We start from the raw sequence: 20,982 nt of genomic DNA on the forward strand, positions 1-20,982 counted from the left end.
AATTTAAAATGTCCAAATTATAACACAATGCTCTACTTGTGTCATAAATTAGAACAGAGTAACACAAACAAGCGCAATATGGTTCTTTAAAAGACATGGGATTTGCGTTGTATCAATTTTCGGTTCAAAACGGTAGATTTTTACAGCAATTACGCCAGCACATTTTGAGGACATTTTGAGTTAATCACGTTTGTACCGACAGAGAAGACGTTGAACTTTGTGCCAGTTTTTGTTTCGTGCGGATAGGCCCAGAAATGACAGAGATATTAACCATAAACCGGGTTAACACATCTGTAATCCGACAGTTCTGACTTGTCTCCAGTTCAGTTTAAACCATCAGCAGATTATAATGTTGTGATGTCATGAGAAAACAATTATATTAAGTAGTTCTCCCTTTTTTTTTTAAGTAAAATAATCAATTTGATCTTAATCGGAGACAGAAGAGGAGTGTTTGGGTTTGTTTGTGGTGAGGATTTGTGTGTCAAATTAGATTTTTGACAAAGTACGTTCTGAGTGAAACGGACTTAAAAGAACAAGGACGAGACGGAGCGCGAGAAGATGGAAAGCAGATGTGACAGATGCAAACGGAGGGCAAATTTAGAGAGAGAAAGAGGGATAGAGAGAGACAAAAACAGAAGAGGAGGCTCCAGCAGTGCAGACTGATATGAGCTGGAAGTAATAAGAATGTTTGAGTTTGATCAAATAAAGTGTGTGAACTTAAGTCCAAGTGAGTTACAGCTGATGGGGTTTGTTTACGACTAATACTGTCACTTTATCTAGTTTAATTTAGTTTTTTTATGTTATAACCAGGACTAAACCAGGTCAAGACTGGACTAAATCAAAACAAATGTAAACCAGGACTAAACCAGGACTAAACCTGGACTAAACAAGGACTAAACCAGGAGTAAACCAGGACTAAACCGTGGTTAAACTAGGGCTAAACCAGGGCTAAACCAGGACTAAACCAGGACTAAACCTGGACTAAACTAGGGCTAAACTAGTGCTAAACTAGTGCTAAACTAGTGCTAAACTAGGGCTAAACCAGGGCTAAACCAGGGCTAAACCAGGGCTAAACCAGGGCTAAACCAGGACTAAACCAGGACTAAACTAGGGCTAAACCAGGACTAAACTAGGGCTAAACCAGGACTAAACCAGGGCTAAGCTACGACTAAGCTACGACTAAGCTAGGACTAAGCTTGGACTAAACCAGGACAAAACTAGGGCTAAACTAGGGCTAAACTAGGACTAAACCAGGACAAAACTAGGACTAAACCAGGACTAAACCAGGACTAAACTAGGACTACACTAGGACTAAACTAGGGCTAAACCAAGACTAAACCAGGTCAATACTGTATTTGGATTAAGCCAGGACTAAATCAATAACTAAACAAGGACTATACTAGGACTATACTAGGACTAAGCTAGGACTAAACCAGGACTAAACCAGGTCAAGACTGGATTAAACCAGAACTAAACCAAGGACTAAATCAGGGACTAAACCAGATCTGTACCTGGAATGAACCAGGATTAAAGTGAGGCTAAACTGGACTAAATTAGACTCAACCGGGAGTAATCCAGGTTTAAACCACTGCCTAAACCAGGATTTAAACTAGGTCTGAACCAGGGACTAAACCAGGGACTAAACCCAGACTAAACCAGGTCTACCCTTTACCCCATTACAATCAGCCTTTTGTCCTTCTGTTTACAGGGAATCTGAAGAATGTGGTGTAGGACTCAACGTCATGTTCCTCAAGTCTGCTCTCCACTCTGGTCTCTGCTCTAGACTTTCTCTGGTCTCTGCTCTAGGATCTCTGGGATCTGGTCTAGACTCTCTCTGGTCTCTCTGGTCCCTGGTCCCCGATCCCTGGTCTCTGGGCCTAATGAAGACCGCATGGAGCCCTGAGGCATGGAGCAAACACTGGGATAAAACCTGGAAAACTGTGGAAATGTATCATGTTTTTTTTCCGGACATGTTTTATAACAGGACAGAGGGGGGAGGGGCTGTGAGGAGTTTGTGAATGAAGCTGTTTCACTGTAAAAAAAAAAGGGACATCGACGTTAAAATGATTTGAGTTCAGTCATTTGGTTTGAGTAATATAGAGTAGAAATAAACCAGGTCCAAACTAGGACTAAAACCAGGACTAAAACCAGGACTTATCAGATATATATACTTTATCAGAAAGTAACAACATTATAACATGACTTAAAGCTGAAGAGTCAACATTTCGTAATATAGGACCGTTTAAAGTCAAATAGTCTAACTCTGGTCTGATAAAACAGGTCTAAAGGTGGTCTAAACCAGGACTAAACCAGGATTAACCCAGAACTAAACCAGGATTTAACAAAGACTGCCCCAAGGTCCCAGGAGGAAACATAAGCAGCAAAGTGGTTTAACCTGCAGAGTCCTGCTCAGATCTGCTGGACTCTGACACAAATTAAACATCTGGACGGAGTTTGGAGGTTTTCCCTAAAATGGAGTAAATACTGAAGTAAGTAATGTTATAAGGACTAAACCAGGACTGAACCAGGACTGGACCAGGGCTGAACCAGGACTGAACCAGGACTGAACCAGGACTGAACCAGGACTGAACCAGGACTGAACCAGGGCTGAACCAGGGCTGAACCAGGACTGAACCAGGACTGAACCAGGACTGAACCAGGGCTAAACCAGGACTAAACCAGGACTGAACCAGGACTGAACCAGGGCTGAACCAGGGCTGAACCAGGACTGAACCAGGACTGAACCAGGACTGAACCAGGACTGAACCAGGACTGAACCAGGACTGAACCAGGGCTGAACCAGGACTGAACCAGGACTGAACCAGGACTGAACCAGGGCTGAACCAGGGCTGAACCAGGGCTGAACCAGGACTGAACCAGGACTGAACCAGGACTGAACCAGGACTGAACCAGGACTGAACCAGGGCTGAACCAGGACTGAACCAGGGCTGAACCAGGACTGAACCAGGACTGAACCAGGGCTAAACCAGGACTAAACCAGGACTGAACCAGATTTGAACGAGGCCTAAATAACTTCATATTCATTCATGTTTCACTCGTGTTTCATTCGTGTTTCACTCATGTTTCACTCATGTTTCACTCATGTTTCATGTTTCACTCTATAGGACTCGGGTCATTTTAGTTCATGTATGTGTCATTTATCTTGTGTCATGTTTTTCTTCATCAGTTTGAGCTCTAGTTGTTTTCACTAAACTGGATATTTCCGTCTCAAACATGAAGTTGTCAGCTCTGTAATTATAAACGCCTCGTCTTTCATTTCCACGTTAGCGCGGCTCTAATTTGTCGCTAACCATTTAAAACTCTATAAGGAGGAGGAGGTAGAGTAAAGGGACACTTCTAACTTCATAAACCGCTCCAGACGTCTGAATTCAAGACATTTTAACTCATATTTTTGCAGTGTGTCGTTAAAATGGTTCACATTGTTGGATAAATATATTAAAATGCCACGTCTTTTTGAAATGTATAAAAACATAACAGATTTTTTGCTGAAACAGAATTTTTTTGTAAACCGTGTGTTCATGTCTTGTTCGGTTGTTCACTTGATCCAGTTTAACTTTTTCCATGTAAATACAATAAAAAAAAATAAAATCTATTGTACCTTATGTTAAAAATACCTGATTTTTCTCTTATATTTGCCCCAGAATCAAAATAAATCCACTGTTTTCTGTCTGCGTCGAATTATGAACCGTTTTACTGTCCGAGAACCAGGAAGTGTGTGTTAGCATGCTAATTTTTTGCTTTACCGTGAGGACATACTCCGCTCTGGTCTGTGAAAGTTGTAAAAAGTGCTTATAAACTCAGCATGGTGAATAATTAGGATGTTCTGAAAGCATAAGTTAAGTGAGGAATAACTCTGGATCACTGCAAACTGTTTAAAATGAACTTGTTTTATTTATGTTTTTAAGAAGGTACAAGTCAAATACAGTGGCTTTATTTATTTACTTTTTATTTATTTTATTATTATTATTATTATTAATGTATTTATTTTATTTTATTTATTTATTATTTTATTTTTTTTATTATTATTATTATTTATGTATTTATTTATTTTTTATTATTATTGTATTTAATTTTTTTTATTATTATTATTATTAATGTATTTATTGTATTTATTATTATTTTATTTAATTTTATTATTATTATTATTATTATTTATGTATTTATTTTATTTATTATTATTATTTTATTTTATTATTATTATTATTATTTATGTATTTATTTTATTTATCTTATTTTTTTTGCAGCTTGGTGACAGTGTTTCAGACGATGTAGTGAGTGTTGATGTTTTGACTCAAAAAACACCATCCTGCCTCTGTAACGTGTGGGAGAACATGCAAACTCCACATAGAAACCCTCGGGAGTCGAACCAGGAACCATTTTGCTGTGGTTAAGCAAACAGACGGGGTATTAACAGTCTTTTTGGTGTTTTCTACCATGTTATAACATTGTTTCCTCATCAAAAACACGCCTGAAGAGGTTTTAAATGTCATCCATGCATGTTTGAGTCATTTAGCGATCTTTCCCAGGCCCTATTAAAACCTTGCTTCATCGTTAGCAGTACGATTCTGTACGAGGCTCCGCCCACAAACCTACGTCACCCATGCTCCTACTCGACAATTCTCCATAAATATACAAAAAGATGATACAAAACTGTGCACTACGACTTCACAAACCTGATGCGATGTGCAGTAGTTGTGCTAGCGCTCTGAAGGGGGAGTAACTTAACACAGAGAGCAAAGGGAGAGGAGACTCAGACCGTATAAAACATGTTAATACGTTGTTTTTGGCGAATAAAAGGAAACTAAACAATAAAAGGAACATGGTGATCTGAATGTTATGTGTTTGCGGTTAATACCCCCGTAGAAATGTAATACCCCGTCTTTAACAATCCCGTCTGTCATTATGAATCATTATGAAACGTAATATTCCAAACCACAAAACAATCTCCCGTTTTAAGCATAAAATCCCATGTACTTCACAGTTCTGTCTCTGTGCCAAATCCAAACTCCATCTGCTCCCGTGTCCGTCCGTGTGTGAATCCGCGTTTTCCTCCGAGTTCGAGGATTTTAAACAGACGCGAAAGATTTAAGTGAAAAAACAGAACTCCCAAATCTAAACGAGTTACATAAGACGCACGCCGACCCAGGGGCAGTTTCCGAGGGGCAGTTTTACATCGTTTGAACACTTTACGAAAACAATTAATCTTTACATGACAGGTTTACTTTTTATTTCATCTTTTAAATCAGTTTTTCTCGTTTATTTGAGCTAAATGTGCAGATAAGTATGAGCAGCTCCTGAGGTCAGGAAGTGCTACTATAATCATTAGCATGCTAGTTGTCAAGAGCCACAAGTCACATTTGCCGTGGATGTTCCGCAGTATGGCATTTAACTTATTTCCAAGTGGAACGGTCCAAAGTTTAGTTTTAACTTTTTGTTTCCATGGTAACAAGAACGGGCGTGTATTTAGTGTTTTAGAGCAAAAACACCTGATACTGAACACACCTCTGCTGCTCACATTTATCTCTCTCTCTGTTGTTCTCACTCTCTCTCTTTGTTGTTCTCTCTCTCTCTGTTGTTCTCTCTCTCTGTTGTTCTGTCTCTCTGTTGTTCTCTCTCTCTATTGTTCTCTCTCTCTCTGTGTTGTTCTCTCTCTCTATTGTTCTCTCTCTCTCTGTTGTTCTCTCTCTCTGTCGTTCTCTCTCTCTGTTGTTCTCTCTCTCTATTGTTCTCTCTCTCTGTTGCTCTCTCTCTCTGTGTTCTCTCTCTCTATTGTTCTCTCTCTCTATTGTTCTCTCTCTCTGTTGCTCTCTCTCTGTGTTGTTCTCTCTCTCTATTGTTCTCTCTCTCTCTCTGATGTTCTCTCTCTCTGTTGTTCTCTCTCTCTATTGCTCTCTCTCTCTCTCTGTGTTGTTCTCTCTCTCTATTGTTCTCTCTCTATTGTTCTCTCTCTCTCTATTGTTCTCTCTCTCTCTGTTGCTCTCTCTCTCTGTGTTGTTCTCTCTCTCTATTGTTCTCTCTCTCTCTGTTGTTCTCTCTCTCTGTTGTTCTCTCTCTCTGTCGTTCTCTCTCTCTGTTGTTCTCTCTCTCTATTGTTCTCTCTCTCTGTTGCTCTCTCTCTCTGTGTTCTCTCTCTCTATTGTTCTCTCTCTCTATTGTTCTCTCTCTCTCTGTTGCTCTCTCTCTGTGTTGTTCTCTCTCTCTATTGTTTTCTCTCTCTCTCTCTCTGTTGTTCTCTCTCTCTGTTGTTCTCTCTCTCTATTGTTCTCTCTCTCTGTTGTTCTCTCTCTCTCTGTTGTTCTCTCTCTGTGTGTGTTGTTCTCTCTCTCTCTATTGTTCTCTCTCTCTCTGTTGTTCTCTCTCTCTGTGTTGTTCTCTCTCTCTCTGTTTAAACTTTACAAAAACAATGAATCTAATAAATAAATTGAACTTGCACATCTCTGTGTGAAACGATCCAAAGTTTGGCTTTAACTTTTTGTTTCCATGGTAACAAGAACGAGGCCTGTATTTTGGTGTTTTAGAGCAAAATCCCGTTAGTGAATACGTCCAAGAAAGAAAAGTTTAATGTCATACTGCGGGACATGGAAACAAACAGAGAACGTTATCAAGTCACAGCTCAGATCTGTGGAGAGGCGAGCCCATGAGTAAGAATCTGTGTTTTTGTTTAATTTTTTTTCTATCGTTTTTGCGACTAAAATCACATAAACATTGCAGTTCCATCTGTCCCAAAGCCGTTACCTCTCCCTCTTCCCCTCTTTTAATCTCTCCATTATTTGTCGTCTGTCTGCTCTCTGTCCATCCCTCGTTCGCGCTCAAATCCAAATGAAAAAGTGTTGATGTTTTTTGCCTAAATTTGCATAACGTGTTTTTTTTTTTTCCCCAAAGGAGAGAAACAAAAGGACGAGTGTGAGGAGGGAGAGAGAGAGAAACAAAAGAGAAAGAAAAGAGACAGATGTCGTCTTTTCACCCCGGCCAACGGAAGAAGAGAGTCAGGCGCGTGGATCTTTATCTCCCTCTCCTCCTCCCCTTCTCTCCCCTCCCTCTCCTCTATCCCTCCCTCCTTTCCTCTCTTATCACCCCTTCTCTCTCTGCTCTTTATCTCCCTTTCCTCTCCTCTCTTCTCTTCTATGTCTTTACCTCCTTTCCTCACCTCTCTCACCCCCTCCACTTCTCTCCTCCTCCCCTTCTCTCCCCTCCCTCTCCGTTATCTCTCCCTCCTTTTCTTTCTCATCCCCCTTCTCTCTGCTTTTTATCTCCCTCTCCCCTCCTCTCCTCTATCTCTCTCCCTCCTTTCCTCTCTTCTTTCATCCCCTCCCCTTCTCTCCTCTATCACTCTCCCTAGTTTCCTCTCCTCTCTCATTCAGAGAAAGGGAGGGCCCTTTCTCTCCCCGTCTTCTCTCCCTCTCCTCCTCCTTTCCTCTCCCCTCTTCTCATCTATCTCTCTCCCTCCTTTCCTCTCCTCTGTCATCCCCCTCCCTTTCTCTCTCCTCTTTATCTCCCTCTCACCCCCTTGTCTCCTTTCCCCTTGCTCTTCTCTATCTCTCCTTTCCTTTCTCATCCCCCTTCCTTTCTCTCCCTTTCCTCTCCTCTATCTCTCTCTCTCCCCGTTTCCTCTTCTCTCTCATCCCCCTCCCCTTCTCTCCCCTCCCTCTCCTCTATTTCTCTCCCTCCTTTACTCTCTTATCCCCCTCCCCTTTTTCTCCCTCACCTCGCCCTTTCCTCTCCTCTCCCATTCTCTCCTCTATCTCTTTCTCATTATTCCACTCTTTTTGTCACTTCATCCTTCTCCTCTGCTTTTCCTCTCTCCCTCTCTCCCTCCCCCCTCTCCTTCTCTCTCTCTGTCTCTCTCCCTTTCATCTCACTTTTTCTTATTTCTCTCTTCACTCTTCTATCTCTCCCTCGCTCTCCTCTTTATCTCCCTCTCATCCTCTCATCCTCCCCCTCTCCTTCTCTCTCTACCTGCCTCTCCTCTATCACTGTCCCTTTTATCACCCTCTTTCTTATTACTCTCTCACCTATCTATCTCTCCCCCCTCCCCCTTTCTCTCACCCTCTTTCTGCCCTCTCTCTTTCCTCTTTATCTCCCTCTGCTCCTCCCCTCTCTCTTATTCTCACCTCATCCCTCTCTTCTCCCTTTCCTCTCTGCCTCTCTTCCTTCTTTCTCAGTCTCTCTCTCTTTCATCTTCACTTTCTCATTTCTCTCTTCTCTCGTTTATCCCCCATCTTCCCTTTAACTCTTTCTCCTCTCTCCTCTCTCTCTCTCTCTCTCTTCTGTCTGTCCTCCCCCTCTCTCTCCCTGTCTTTCTCCCTTTCATCTCTCTCTTTCTTATTTCTCTCTTCACTCTTCTATCTCTCCCTCCTCCTCCTCTCTCGTCTTCCCTTTCCCTCTTTCTACTCCCCTCTCTCTCCTCTTTCTCCTCCCCCTCTCTTTCCCTCTCTCCTGCCTCTCCTCTCTCTCTTCATCCTCTGTTCAGATAAATATTGTGAGTCTTTTGAACTTTGTTCTTTTGTTTTTCTGTGGAGGTAAAACTCAAACCTCAGACACAGCAGCAGCTCCAGACTCTTCATTCATGTTATTCTCTCTCTCACGCTCTCTGCTGTTATTTCTCTCTCTCGCTCTGTTGCTCTCTCCTCTCTCTCTCTATTTGTTCACTCACCTCTCTCTCTTTCTCTGTCGCTCTTTCACCTCTCTCTTTCTCGGTTTCGTTCTCTTTGTTACCCCTCTCTCTCTCTCTCTGTTGCTCGCTCACCTCTCTCTCTCTGTTCCTCTCTCTCTCTCGCTCTCCCTCTGTTTCTCTCTCTCTCTATTACCTCTCTCTCTCTCTCTCTCTCTCTCTCTCTCTGGTTGAGAGACATAGAGTTTGCATTCACTGAAACACACATTTGTCCACAGCAGAGACCTGTCTGCGCCAGGACCAGGATTAAACCTGGACTAAACCTGGACTAAACCTGGACTAAACCTGGACCGTACCAGGTCTGTCCCAGGTCTGGTCCAGGTCTGGTCCAGGTCTGTCCCGGGTCTGGTCCAGGTCTGTCCCGGGTCTGGTCCGGGTCTGGTCCGGGTCTGGTCCAGGGCTGGTCCGGGTCTGGTCCGGGTCTGGTCCAGGTCTGGTCCAGGTCTGGTCCAGGTCTGGTCCAGGTCTGTCCCAGGTCTGTCCCAGGTCTGTCCCAGGTCTGGTCCAGGTCTGTCCCAGGTCTGTCCCAGGTCTGTCCCAGGTCTGGTCCAGGTCTGGTCCAGGTCTGGTCCGGGTCTGGTCCAGGTCTGGTCCAGGTCTGGTCCAGGTCTGGTCCAGGTCTGTCCCAGGTCTGTCCCAGGTCTGTCCCAGTTCTGGTCCAGGTCTGTCCCAGGTCTGTCCCAGGTCTGTCCCAGGTCTGTCCCAGGTCTGGTCCAGGTCTGTCCCAGGTCTGTCCCAGGTCTGTCCCAGGTCTGTCCCAGGTCTGTCCCAGGTCTGGTCCAGGTCTGTCCCAGGTCTGTCCCAGGTCTGTCCCAGGTCTGTCCCAGGTCTGTCCCAGGTCTGGTCCAGGTCTGGTCCAGGTCTGGTCCAGGTCTGTCCCAGGTCTGGTCCAGGTCTGTCCCGGGTCTGGTCCGGGTCTGGTCCGGGTCTGGTCCAGGTCTGGTCCAGGTCTGGTCCAGGTCTGGTCCAGGTCTGTCCCAGGTCTGTCCCAGGTCTGTCCCAGGTCTGTCCCAGGTCTGGTCCAGGTCTGTCCCAGGTCTGTCCCAGGTCTGTCCCAGGTCTGTCCCAGGTCTGGTCCAGGTCTGGTCCAGGTCTGGTCCGGGTCTGGTCCAGGTCTGGTCCAGGTCTGGTCCAGGTCTGTCCCAGGTCTGTCCCAGTTCTGGTCCAGGTCTGTCCCAGGTCTGTCCCAGGTCTGTCCCAGGTCTGTCCCAGGTCTGGTCCAGGTCTGTCCCAGGTCTGTCCCAGGTCTGTCCCAGGTCTGTCCCAGGTCTGGTCCAGGTCTGGTCCAGGTCTGGTCCAGGTCTGTCCCAGGTCTGTCCCAGGTCTGTCCCAGGTCTGGTCCAGGTCTGTCCCAGGTCTGTCCCAGGTCTGGTCCGGGTCTGGTCCGGGTCTGGTCCGGGTCTGGTCCAGGTCTGGTCCAGGTCTGGTCCGGGTCTGGTCCAGGTCTGGTCCAGGTCTGTCCCGGGTCTGGCCCGGGTCTGGTCCAGGTCTGGTCCAGGTCTGGTCCGGGTCTGGTCCAGGTCTGGTCTTTACTTTTTAAAACCACAATCTAAAACATCTCAGTTACTGTATTTCAGATCCATCCGGTCCATTTCCCTGCTCCAGTCCGTGTTTCCCTCCTCTCTCTCCCGCCTTCTCTCTGTCTCTCTCCCTCCTCTCTCTCTCTCTCCTCCCTCTCTGTCTCTCTCTCTCTGTCTGTCTCTTTCTCTCTTTTCACTTGGAGAGACTCAGATCTATAGTTTTTATTCAGTCTTGTGCTCGTCTCTTGAGCGGCGGTGCCTCCTCCTCCTCCTCCTCCTCCTCCTCCTCCTCCTCTCCAGCTCTCCTCTCATTCGTCTCATTCTGCTCGTGTCAGACTCGGAGCTCTGCCTAAACTATAAACTCCAAACTTTCTTTCCATTCTTTTCATTTAAAACCGGCGGACTCCTTTTATTTTTACGCCTTTTACGCACAGACTTTTACGCACGGACTTTTACGCGCGGATGTTTTTTGGGCATCACCTGTGGATTTGTCAGTTTCTCATCCACGTTTTTATCTGGACATTTTCTTCTGAGCTGCTAAACAACAAAACACTCCGTGCATAAGGTGAGTCGGTGCATTTTGTGTGTTTTTTAGTCATAATTTCGCTACATTTTTGTACTTTTTTACGCACAAAAGCCTCGGAACAGTTGTGCAGCCGCCCCCCTGTCTCGCTCCGTGCGCTGACTTCACTGTTTACATAACATTAAAACCAGGTCAAGTTCTTTTCGCTTCGCTCCACATAAGTTTAACTTTTAAAGAAGCCTGAAATTACACTTTTAATTAATTCTCTTTCTTTTTAATTGGTTTTAACGCTGAGATTATACTGCATTTTTTGTTTAAGTCCCTTTTAGCAAATGTTTTCTCTGTTATGTAACGTGTAGTGCACTTTTATAGTCCAGACCAACATGAGACTGTTTTATCCATTTGTGGTGAAATTGCAGTGTTGTAACAGCAAAGTTGAAGAATGTCTGTCAAAGTGACCAGATCGACCGATTAAAACCAGATCGACCGATTAAAACAAATGAGCATTTTGAATTAAAGTCGCAAATTGAACCCAACTTTGGATGAAATAAAAACAAACATGAGTAAAAGTTTTCTACTGATTCTGATCTATTTTCATTTATACATGAAAGGACTAAACCAGGACTAAACCAGGACTGAACCAGGACTAAACCAGGACTAAACCAGGACTGAACCAGGACTAAACCAGGACTGAACCAGGACTAAACCAGGACTAAACCAGGACTGAACCAGGACTAAACCAGGACTGAACCAGGACTGAACCAGGACTAAACCAAGACTAAACCAGGACTGATCCAGTTCTAAACCAAGACTAAACAAGGACTTAAAACTTTGGACTTCATCAGGACTTTACTAGGTCTAAACTAGGAGTAAACCAGGAATAAATTGGGACTGAACCAGGACTAAACCAGGATTTAAGACATTGGACTTTACCAGGACTTTACCAGGACTTTACCAGGTCTAAACAAGGTCTAAACCAGGACTAAACCAGGACTAAACCAGGACTAAACCAGGACTAAACCAGGATTTAAGACATTGGACTTTACCAGGACTTTACCAGGACTTTACCAGGTCTAAACCAGGACTAAACCAGGACTAAACCAGGACTAAACCAGGACTAAACCAGGACTAAACCAGGGGGCAACAGGTGCGTTGGAGGAAAGGATGAAAGAGTTTTTCTTGGTTCACTTTTATTAGTACAATGTTTCATCCCGAGACACTGTGCAGGATGAAACAAACCAAGTCTGAACCAGGACTGAACCGGGACTAAACCGGGACTGAACCAGGACTGAACCAGGACTAAACCAGGACTGAACCAGGACTAAACCAGGACTAATCCCTGTAGCAGATCCACAGACCGTGTTGGGCCCTGCTGGTTTGTGATGCATTTAACAGCTTCATTTAATTGTAGCTACAAATGCTGCTTGAACAAAACAAAACTATATTATTACGTTGGCTGTAATGTTCCACAGTGGGGCATTAAACATGTCTGTGTGCATGGAGACGCCACCAGACCCAGTGATCTGTGGAGAGGCAAGCCTGCACGCAGCAAGAACACTTTAGCATTTTAATGGAATGGAATGAATGTAAGTAGGTTTAATGCCAAAGTGTGGGACATTCCAGACAAGAAAATAACATCACCATGGAGATAATCATGTGGCAGACCCTACAGCAGGAAAGTTGCACAGTGCAGCTTTAATATGTGGTTCTATTGTTTACTGTGATGGTGAATTTGGTGCCAATTTAGAAAAAAATAGTGAAATCTGTAAAGTTTCCTCGACCATATTTGGCAAAGACGAGCTTCACTTTTGGACGAGTCTAAACAAATAAACTCAGACGTGTAGAGAATTTAAGTGTTTTTCCAATTAAAATAAAAATAAATCTCCGGGGATTCACTACAGCGGACAATTATAAAACTCAGCCAACAGCGCAATTTAACGAGCTCATAAAAACATAACATTAAAACTGTTGTGGATTGTAAAAAACCTTGGCGTCGATCCAAATGTTTGACATGACATCGTCCAAAAACCGCTCTGGAAAAATGACTCAAAAAAAAACTTCCGACTTTGGGATATTTCCGTCTCCGCTCTGGGATTTGAACTTGTGTCTTTGAGGTTCAGGCCCAGATCTTCGCGCACAAACCAACTGAAAGTACACGCACTTTAAAAGAAAAACGAGACAACGGTGAGACCTCCCGCGGAAAAGTTACGCAGTACATCTTTAAGACTATCTCCCGTTTTGTGTCAGATGCCCTACCCGTGCGTCAGATGCCCTCCCTGTGTCTCCGCGGGGTCGTATTCTGTGTAAAAGCTGTAAAAAGGCTGTAGTTTAGACCTCTACAAACGTGGGATTCTTGTATTAGTTTAAAGTGCAGATTCTCTCTCAGATGTGAAAATAAATCAAATCACAATGAGATATTTGTCTAATTTTGTTAAACTAAACCGTGAAGACTTAAAGCGCGTCTTAAACCAGCGCGGCGTCTGGAGGTCACATGATTTCAGAGCTTTTTTATTATTGGCTAAATGAACCGTGAGACAGAGAACAAAGGGGGCGTGGCAAAAGCTCTCAAAACTGTTACGTATCTCTGTGTACAGTATCTGACCCAAACTGCACTTACAGGACGACACCTGCAGGGGGGGCTCGTGCAAAAAAACAACGATTAAACTTGTGAATCGTGAGTTTAATCCGACTTTTTACATAGAAACACCAAAACCGCTAAACCTTCCTCTCACTCAATCAGCTAACTCAATACTGCTATTGTCTGAAATAAATCCTTTTAATCTAATGTTGTTTCGACCATAGACTGTTTAAATGAAGCATAGCTAACCCGCTAGCTAACCCGGCTCCATCAACTCTGGCTCCAATTCACTTTCTATTGAAAAACTGTGTCCTCTCTCTGTACCTGCTGCTGTCAAACTCGTCATTTTGGTCTTAAATGTTCATATTAACCCTCTATATGATCCTGGGGTTTTTATTTTGAATTTTTTTGAATTTTTATTTATTCATTTATTTATTTGTTTGAGTTATTTAGATTTTTTTTTGTTATTTTGACTTTTTTTTGTTACAGCTATTATAACTTTTTTTTTATTTTGAGTTTTTTTTCTTTTTTTAGTTTATTTTCTTTATTTTTTATGTTATTTTGAGTTGTTTTTATATTTTGAGTTTTTTATTTTTTTTATTTATTTTTTATTTTTTTGTAAAACTGTGTCCTCTCTCTGTACCTGCTGCTTCAGACTCGTCATTTTGTATTTTGTATTTATGGAGAATAGATCATCAGATATTTTAGAAACCACATAGTAAAATGTCAAAAACCATTGGTATACTTTATAAAACCAAATCTGTATTGAATAAGAAATACTGCATATACTATATTCATCACTTGTGCTTCCGTATTTATCTTACTGTTTGGAAATTTGGGGAAATGCTGCAAAACATATGTAGATTCTATAATTAAAGTACAGAAAAGGGCGATAAGAATCATTAATAAAGCAGGATTCCGTGATCCAACTAATGAATTATTTAAAAATCAAATATATTAAAATTTACGGACATAGTTAAGTTAAAAATTTTGACAATTCTCTTTCGTTTTGTGAATAAGGAATTCAGTCCTCCTTTAAATTAAGAAGTAGTTACTTTATTTATTTTATTTATTCAGTGTTTAATCAGGTGGGTCAATTGAGAACAACTTCTCATTTACGACGACGACCTGGAGCTTCAGTGAAACATAAAACACAGACAAAATTCACAAATCAAAAAATAAAACATTAAAAGCGGAGGGAGGAATAGTGGTTAAAAACATGTGCAGTGATCTTTTAAAATTAAACAGATTGAGCTTTAATAATACTATAAACTTTAATTTAAGAGGTTTGCTTCAGTTTGAATTCAGTAAAATCAGAGCTAATGTGAAACAAAGATGTGTGTCTGTTTTAGGAATAAAGTTCTGGAATGATCTCAATGATGAATTTAAGTTAATTAAAACTCTGTCTAAATAAAAAAAACAACAACTTAAAAGCATTTTTTTATGAGGAAACAACATTATAACATGTAAAAAGCTTCACTAAGTCATTTTTCTCGTTTCTCTGTGTATCTCAGGTCTCTTTGTGATGACCTCACTGCTGCTCCCCTGCTCCACCATGAAGGACCTAAGCTCGCCTCCTCTCTCCTCCTCTCCTCTCTCCTCCTCTCCTCTCTCCTCCCTCCTCCACTTCCAGACCTCCGCCAAAGCTCCGCCCTCCTCCGTCGCCTTCGGCCCGTCGCCCGGACAGACGGCCCCGGGATCCCACCTCAAACCCCCGGCCTTCTCCCTCCAAAACGGGCCCCACCTCATCGCCAGCATGCACCTCCAGAAACTCAACTCGCACTACCAGAACCTCCACCACCAGACCCCGGCGCCGCACAGAGGCTTCCCCCCGACGCAGCTCTCCTCGGCGGGGCAAAACCTGGGACCCGGCGCGCCCGTGGGAGCCGCCGTCAACCACAACCAGGGGGCGCTGGATTCAGACGTGGTAGACGAGGAGGTGCTCATGTCCCTGGTCGTGGAGTTGGGGTTGGATCGGAATAACGAACTTCCAGAACTTTGGCTCGGGCAGAACGAGTTTGATTTCATTTCTGACGTTCCGGCCGGATGCTGAGAGGAACTAAAGACAGAAACAACTTCTAGGGAACGTTCTGATCGGAATTACGAGCTTCCAGTTGTGTCCTGAAATGGTTTTGGGAGCTGTGGAGACGTCGGACATGACAGATGATTGGGTTCTTCTCATCTGGACCGAACTTCACGTGGAGTTCTTGAACGTATCGTATGGAGGACGCTGATTGTGATTAACCCTTTTCTATATAAAAATCACTATTTCATAAGTTACCGTATATAGTCAACTTGTGATTTTTGTGTTGCATTTTGGCACGTTTCCAAGGCGATGGATAAAGTTACACCATATTTGAACTCTATAGAAAGTTACGATCATATATAAGATTTTGTTAATATATTTGGCTTTTATAGTTTCATAGTTGACTCCTTAAATACTTGGCATTTCGTCCAGGGGCAGGACTAATTAGCTTTACACGTCAATCATCCGTCCATTTTCTTCTGTTTATCTGGGGCTGGGTCAGAAGGTCAGAGGGTCAGAGGTCTAAGCAGGGATTCCCAGGCTTCCCTCACCCCAGACACTTCCTCCAGCTCCTCCAGTGGGACCTCAACGAGTTCCCAGGTCAACCAAGAGACATAGTTCCTACTTAGGACACGCTGGAGGGAGTAGCTTACGCATTTCTGGGACTCCCTAAACCCTCAGCATTTCGTCTGGAGGCAGGGCTTAGCGTAACACGTTAATCAGAGCTAGCTAACTGGTGCATGCTGCGTTTTCCGTAGAGAATGAGTTTGTTTCATAACCAGCAGATGGAATTACGGCTAAGACTAATGTTCAGAGACATCAGCAGTATCATTTGGGATCTGTTAAATCAAAAATAAAGATTACAGATCATTTTTTTCCAAGATCCAGTTAGCAAAACCTGACGCTAACCCTGACGCTAACCCTGACGATAACCCTAACCTTCACCTGATTGTGAGAAGTCAACATTAGCAAACATAACCGCTAAGACAAAGTGACTGTGACTGTGTTTGGGTAAAAATGGTGCATAAACGGAAAAACTGAATGTGTTTTTTGTGTAATTTTAGCTCTAAATTCGCTTTGTCTTGTCAAAAAAAGACTGGCAACACAGGAGAATAGCACAACACTGTTTAAAAGTGGGTTACTATGGTTACCCCGGACGAAATGCCAAGTTTTTAGGGACTCTCGTGCGTTCCCAGCTAGGTTTAAATTTGACTTCCTGGTTGGAGATCATGACATCACACTTGGGAATTCCATAACTGTTACCTAGCAACACACACATGGGGCCAGAACTCGTCTAATATACAAAAAAATTATGATTTGACAAATAAAAAAATAAGAGAACACTACGCACGATTTTGTTGAAATAATGTTTAACGTACCAGAAAAAAATTAGCGTAACTTTGGGCTAGAATTCTCCCTCGTGTGATGTCATTTCATGTTCTTAAACTCTACTTCCTGTAATTTCCAACATATTTTTCTTCACAAACTGCTTCCTGATTGGTGTAAAACTATAATTTGTATTTACGACGAGTATTTTCCCACGAGATTTAAGTCAAAATGATCATAAAAACTTGTGATACGCACTTTACACATCGTTCATTCCTGTCTCAGTCGCAGCTGCCTCGGGGCTGACCAACAGAAATGTGGCTGCCGATCTGCGCCAGCATCGATACGGGGTTAAGTGTGTTGCTCAATGACACAAAGAGAACACGCAATTTAACGTTTGCAGAGGTAACAAAGATCGAACTACCAACTTTTCTGCTTCATATTAAGACTTAAACTGTTAACTGTAGTTGGTTTTGGATAAGATTTGTATTGGTTAAAGCTGCACTATGTAACTTTCCCGGTGGATGGCTCTGTTGCTTGTATCCATGGCGATGTTGCAGCTTTCCCTGGAGTCTTTCTAAGTGAACCTCACTCCACAGATCTGACCTGTAACTGATGTTCTTGTGCCGTCGCCCGCTCATCTCCCTATAACTAGACCCGTTTTTACGCCATAACGCGAAACAAAAAAAACGACGACATCTCCGTGGAAACAAGCAGCCGGCGGAGCCTCTACCGGGGAAAGCTACGCAGCGCGGCTTTAATGGCGCCGTACCTGATGTAAAAACGCGGAAATACAACAGCGGTAGTTCATTTTAAACAGTTTGCGGTGCTCCAAAGTTCCTCCTCGCTCACCTTTGGCACTGAAAACATCCTGATTATTCACAGTGATGAGTTTATAAGCACTTTCCCCAACTCTCAGAGGACAAATGTCACGCTAACACGCACTTCCTGATTACCTGGCAATAAAAAAGCGTTATAATTAGGCACAGACAGGACACAGCGGACTTATTTTGACCTCGAGAGCTGTTTATAGAGTATATCTGCACCGGGGCGAGTCGTTTAGCTCAAAAACATGGGATAAATCAGGTGCAGAGCCTTTAAACGTTCAAATAGGTCACTTTCTCTTTGGGCTGCGTTATCCGAGCTCCTCTGATGTGAGACAAGGCCCGACTCTGTTTGAGAAACTTGAGCGTTCAGATCTGCGGAGGCTAAAAACCAGGACGGGGGGCTTATGTAACTCGACGGGAGATTCACGGTTTTTGAAAGAAATCTCCAAAGTTCTGATCCACAAATGTCGAGTCTTAACTTTATTTGTTTGGGATCGACGCCGCAAACTTGTCATATTAATCTTATGGTTTAAAGTTGTTGGAAATGGCGACAATCACGTCTTTGGGGTTGAATATCGGCGCTATTTTTGAAGCTGTAGTGGGAAAAATAGTTGTTTATTTGACAGAAAAGACGTTGAAGTTTGTTTCAGTTTTCGTAAATACAAAGATATTAACCAAAAAACAGGTCGAAATATCTGAAATCTGATAGTAAAGTACTGTATTTAAGTATCTACGCTTTACCTAAGTACAATTTACAGTGGATATTTTTTACTCGACTACATTTTTAACTTTTCATATGATTTGAGAGGTTCTTTTTTACCATTTTCACGCAACATCCTGACTAAAGTTTTTGAGTTCAAGCTTCAACTTTGAGCAAAAATAAATACACAATTTTTATTCCGGGAAGAGTAGAACGACTGACGAGAGGTGGAGGTGAGATTTGTACCGGTCGTGGAGAGCTGGGTCGGAGACAGAGGAGCAAAAAAAAAAAAAAAATCCAACTCAGAACGAGCCACAAAGAGCAAAAACATGAAACTGAGCCAAGCCAAAGTCGCTTAAAAGTGGTTTACACAGACGTGACATGTTCTTTGGTCTCATCCCGTTTTGGTTTATTAAAAGAGTAAAAAGGAAAAACAAAACTATTTACAAGAAAAACTAAATGCAACCAAACTGTCTAAATGCATTGTACGGTAAAATAATAACTCTCGATCCACTTAAATAGGCAAAATTCGTGAGAAAAGCTACGGAATTGATTCATATTTTGACCGTCGAACCAAAATATGCATCACTTTTAGTCAAAATCACATCATTTACACTTAAAAACACGAACAACGCTTTTACTTTTTACTCTTAAAGTACATTTTTTAGTTGATTTTTCATGTGACGCTTGACACTTTTGACCTGTTTATCTGTACTTTTACTTAAATAACATCACTGAGCACTTCATCAAACGCTGACAACGCTACAGTTCGTTCTAAATCATTATCTTTAGAGCGTGTTTTAAGCGTAATTAACATGTTTCAAAGACAGGACAAGTTTGCATTATTGAAGAAGCCCGGAGGAACCCGAGCCGCTTTCATTTATTTAAACGCTGCCCAACCTTCCAGTAACGAAAACTGGACAAATGGGTTCACGTTGAGCTCAAAACCTTCTAATTTTATAGTTTAAACTGAGCTGGAGACCGGTCAGAACTTTGTATTTTGACCTGGTTTATGGTTAATATCTCTGTAATTACTGGGTCTGTCCACATGAAAATAAATTAACACAAAGTTCAGTGTCTTAGACGGGCAAACTACGGCCCTGGGGCTTATTAATCCGTCCCGTTCGATTTACGTTTCCCCTGTAATACCAACGTTTCCCCAAAAGATGGCGCACGTCAGCTACGTCAGCCTTGTTCACGCGTGTGTTTCTCTTTTATTCTTTTATCAGCCTTTGTGCAAAATTGAGCTTATCGAAGGAAAATAAAAGTGGACAGTGAGCGCCGAGGGTTTAAAACGGAGCGGACGACTAAATATTTTTCCACTGAAGTCCCAAATACGTCAAGAAACTGTCGCGGTTAAGTACGACATCAGCCGTCACTTTGCTACGAAACACGGCAACAACTACGCTAGCGACGTTAAAGACACAATACAGAGAGAGGGGCCGCGGTTTTTCAATGTAAAGTGAATTGGGGCCAGAGTCGATGGAGCCGGAAGTGCGCCCGTGATCACTTCCTGTTTTGGAACGCGGCGGCTAGCAGGTTAGCTATGTCCGTTTATATATACAGTCTATGGTCACAAAACAGCGAGGTCGATTTGGTCCTCGTTTTCGTTCCATTTGGTCCCGTGAAAAACCGTCTGCACAAACTCGAGTGTGCGTTTATTTCTTCAACCTCGAAATAAATCCAAACAATCTGCAGTAAGTCGCATTTCACTTGTATGTAATGATTTAAGATGGCGGGCAGGGGCCTCTGTAACTGTGTGTAAAACAGATTTACTCGTTCACTTTTAAACTTTGTGTCGGTTTTTGTTTCATGTGGATAGGTCCAGTACTTAGACAAGGCGAGTACACAAAGTACACAAAGTACACAGAGTAATTCAAAGTGTTTTACAGAATAAGAAAGACGTTAACATCTCAATACAACAAAACAAAACATGAATAATCACAAATAATTATCATACAATTTGTATTAAAAGAGAAGAGTGCAGAATAAACCCCTGTCAGTCACACGCACAGATAAACAGAAACGTTTGAGTCTGGATTTAAACATCGTCAAAGTCGAGGTCTGAGTCACATGTTCAGGTTTAAACTGCACAAAACTGAAACACTGACTCCCCATGTTTAGTCCTGGTTTAGTCCTGGTTTAGTCCTGGTTTAGTCCTGGTTTAGTCCCGGTTTAGTCCCGGTTTAGCCCCGGTTTAGCCCCGGTTTAGTCCCGGTTTAGTCCCGATTTAGTCCCGGTTCAGTCCCGGTTTAGTCCTGGTTCAGTCCTGGTTTAGTCCTGGTTTAGTCCCGGTTCAGTCCCGGTTCAGTCCCGGTTTAGTCCTGGTTCAGTCCTGGTTTAGTCCTGGTTTAGTCCTGATTTAGTCCTGGTTTAGTCCTGGTTTAGTCCTGGTTTAGTCCTGATTTAGTCCTGGTTTAGTCCTGGTTTAGTCCTGGTTTAGTCCTGGTTTAGTCCTGGTTTAGTCCTGGTTTAGTCCTGTTCTAGTCCTGGTTTAGTCCTGGTTTAGTCCTGTTCTAGTCCTGGTTTAGTCCTGGTTTAGTCCTGGTTTAGTCCTGGTTTAGTCCTGGTTTAGCCCTGATTTAGTCCTGGTTTAGTCCTGTTCTAGTCCTGGTTTAGTCCTGGTTTAGTCCTGTTCTAGTCCTGTTCTAGTCCTGGTTCAGTCCTGGTTTAGTCCTGGTTTAGTCCTGGTTTAGTCCTCCTCATGTGAGATGGTTCATGTGGCTCATGTGGGAGATGTTTCTTTGGTGCTGGTCCATGGAGAGACTTGTTCACACTGAGCTGCTTTAA

At 42.9% G+C, this 20,982-nt stretch overlaps 2 protein-coding genes across 2 annotated transcripts in view; both read left to right on the top strand.

Moving 5' to 3' along the window:
- The window catches only part of hdac8 (histone deacetylase 8), a 28,784-nt gene extending 25,157 nt beyond the window's left edge, over nucleotides 1-3,627 (top strand). Inside the window, exon 11 of the mRNA XM_033983632.2 lies at nucleotides 1,709-3,627. Within this exon, the coding sequence (XP_033839523.1) occupies nucleotides 1,709-1,731 (23 nt within the window). The 3' untranslated portion in view covers nucleotides 1,732-3,627. The remainder of the gene's footprint in view (nucleotides 1-1,708) is intronic.
- A 6,918-nt stretch (nucleotides 3,628-10,545) lies between these two features.
- cited1 (Cbp/p300-interacting transactivator, with Glu/Asp-rich carboxy-terminal domain, 1) lies at nucleotides 10,546-18,054 on the top strand. Its single transcript, XM_033983640.2, has 2 exons — nucleotides 10,546-10,777; nucleotides 14,828-18,054. The coding sequence occupies exon 2, from the start codon at nucleotides 14,839-14,841 to the stop codon at nucleotides 15,364-15,366; it is 528 nt and encodes a 175-aa protein (XP_033839531.1). The 5' UTR covers nucleotides 10,546-10,777; nucleotides 14,828-14,838; the 3' UTR covers nucleotides 15,367-18,054.
- The last annotated feature ends 2,928 nt before the right edge of the window (nucleotides 18,055-20,982 follow it).

This window comes from Periophthalmus magnuspinnatus, chromosome 18 (assembly GCF_009829125.3).
Source record: "Periophthalmus magnuspinnatus isolate fPerMag1 chromosome 18, fPerMag1.2.pri, whole genome shotgun sequence".
Taxonomy (NCBI): domain Eukaryota; kingdom Metazoa; phylum Chordata; class Actinopteri; order Gobiiformes; family Gobiidae; genus Periophthalmus; species Periophthalmus magnuspinnatus.

Excerpts from the sequence above, each read along its gene's own strand:
- cited1 (XM_033983640.2), top strand. The coding sequence starts at position 14,839 with ATGACCTCACTGCTGCTCCCCTGCTCCACCATGAAGGACCTAAGCTCG.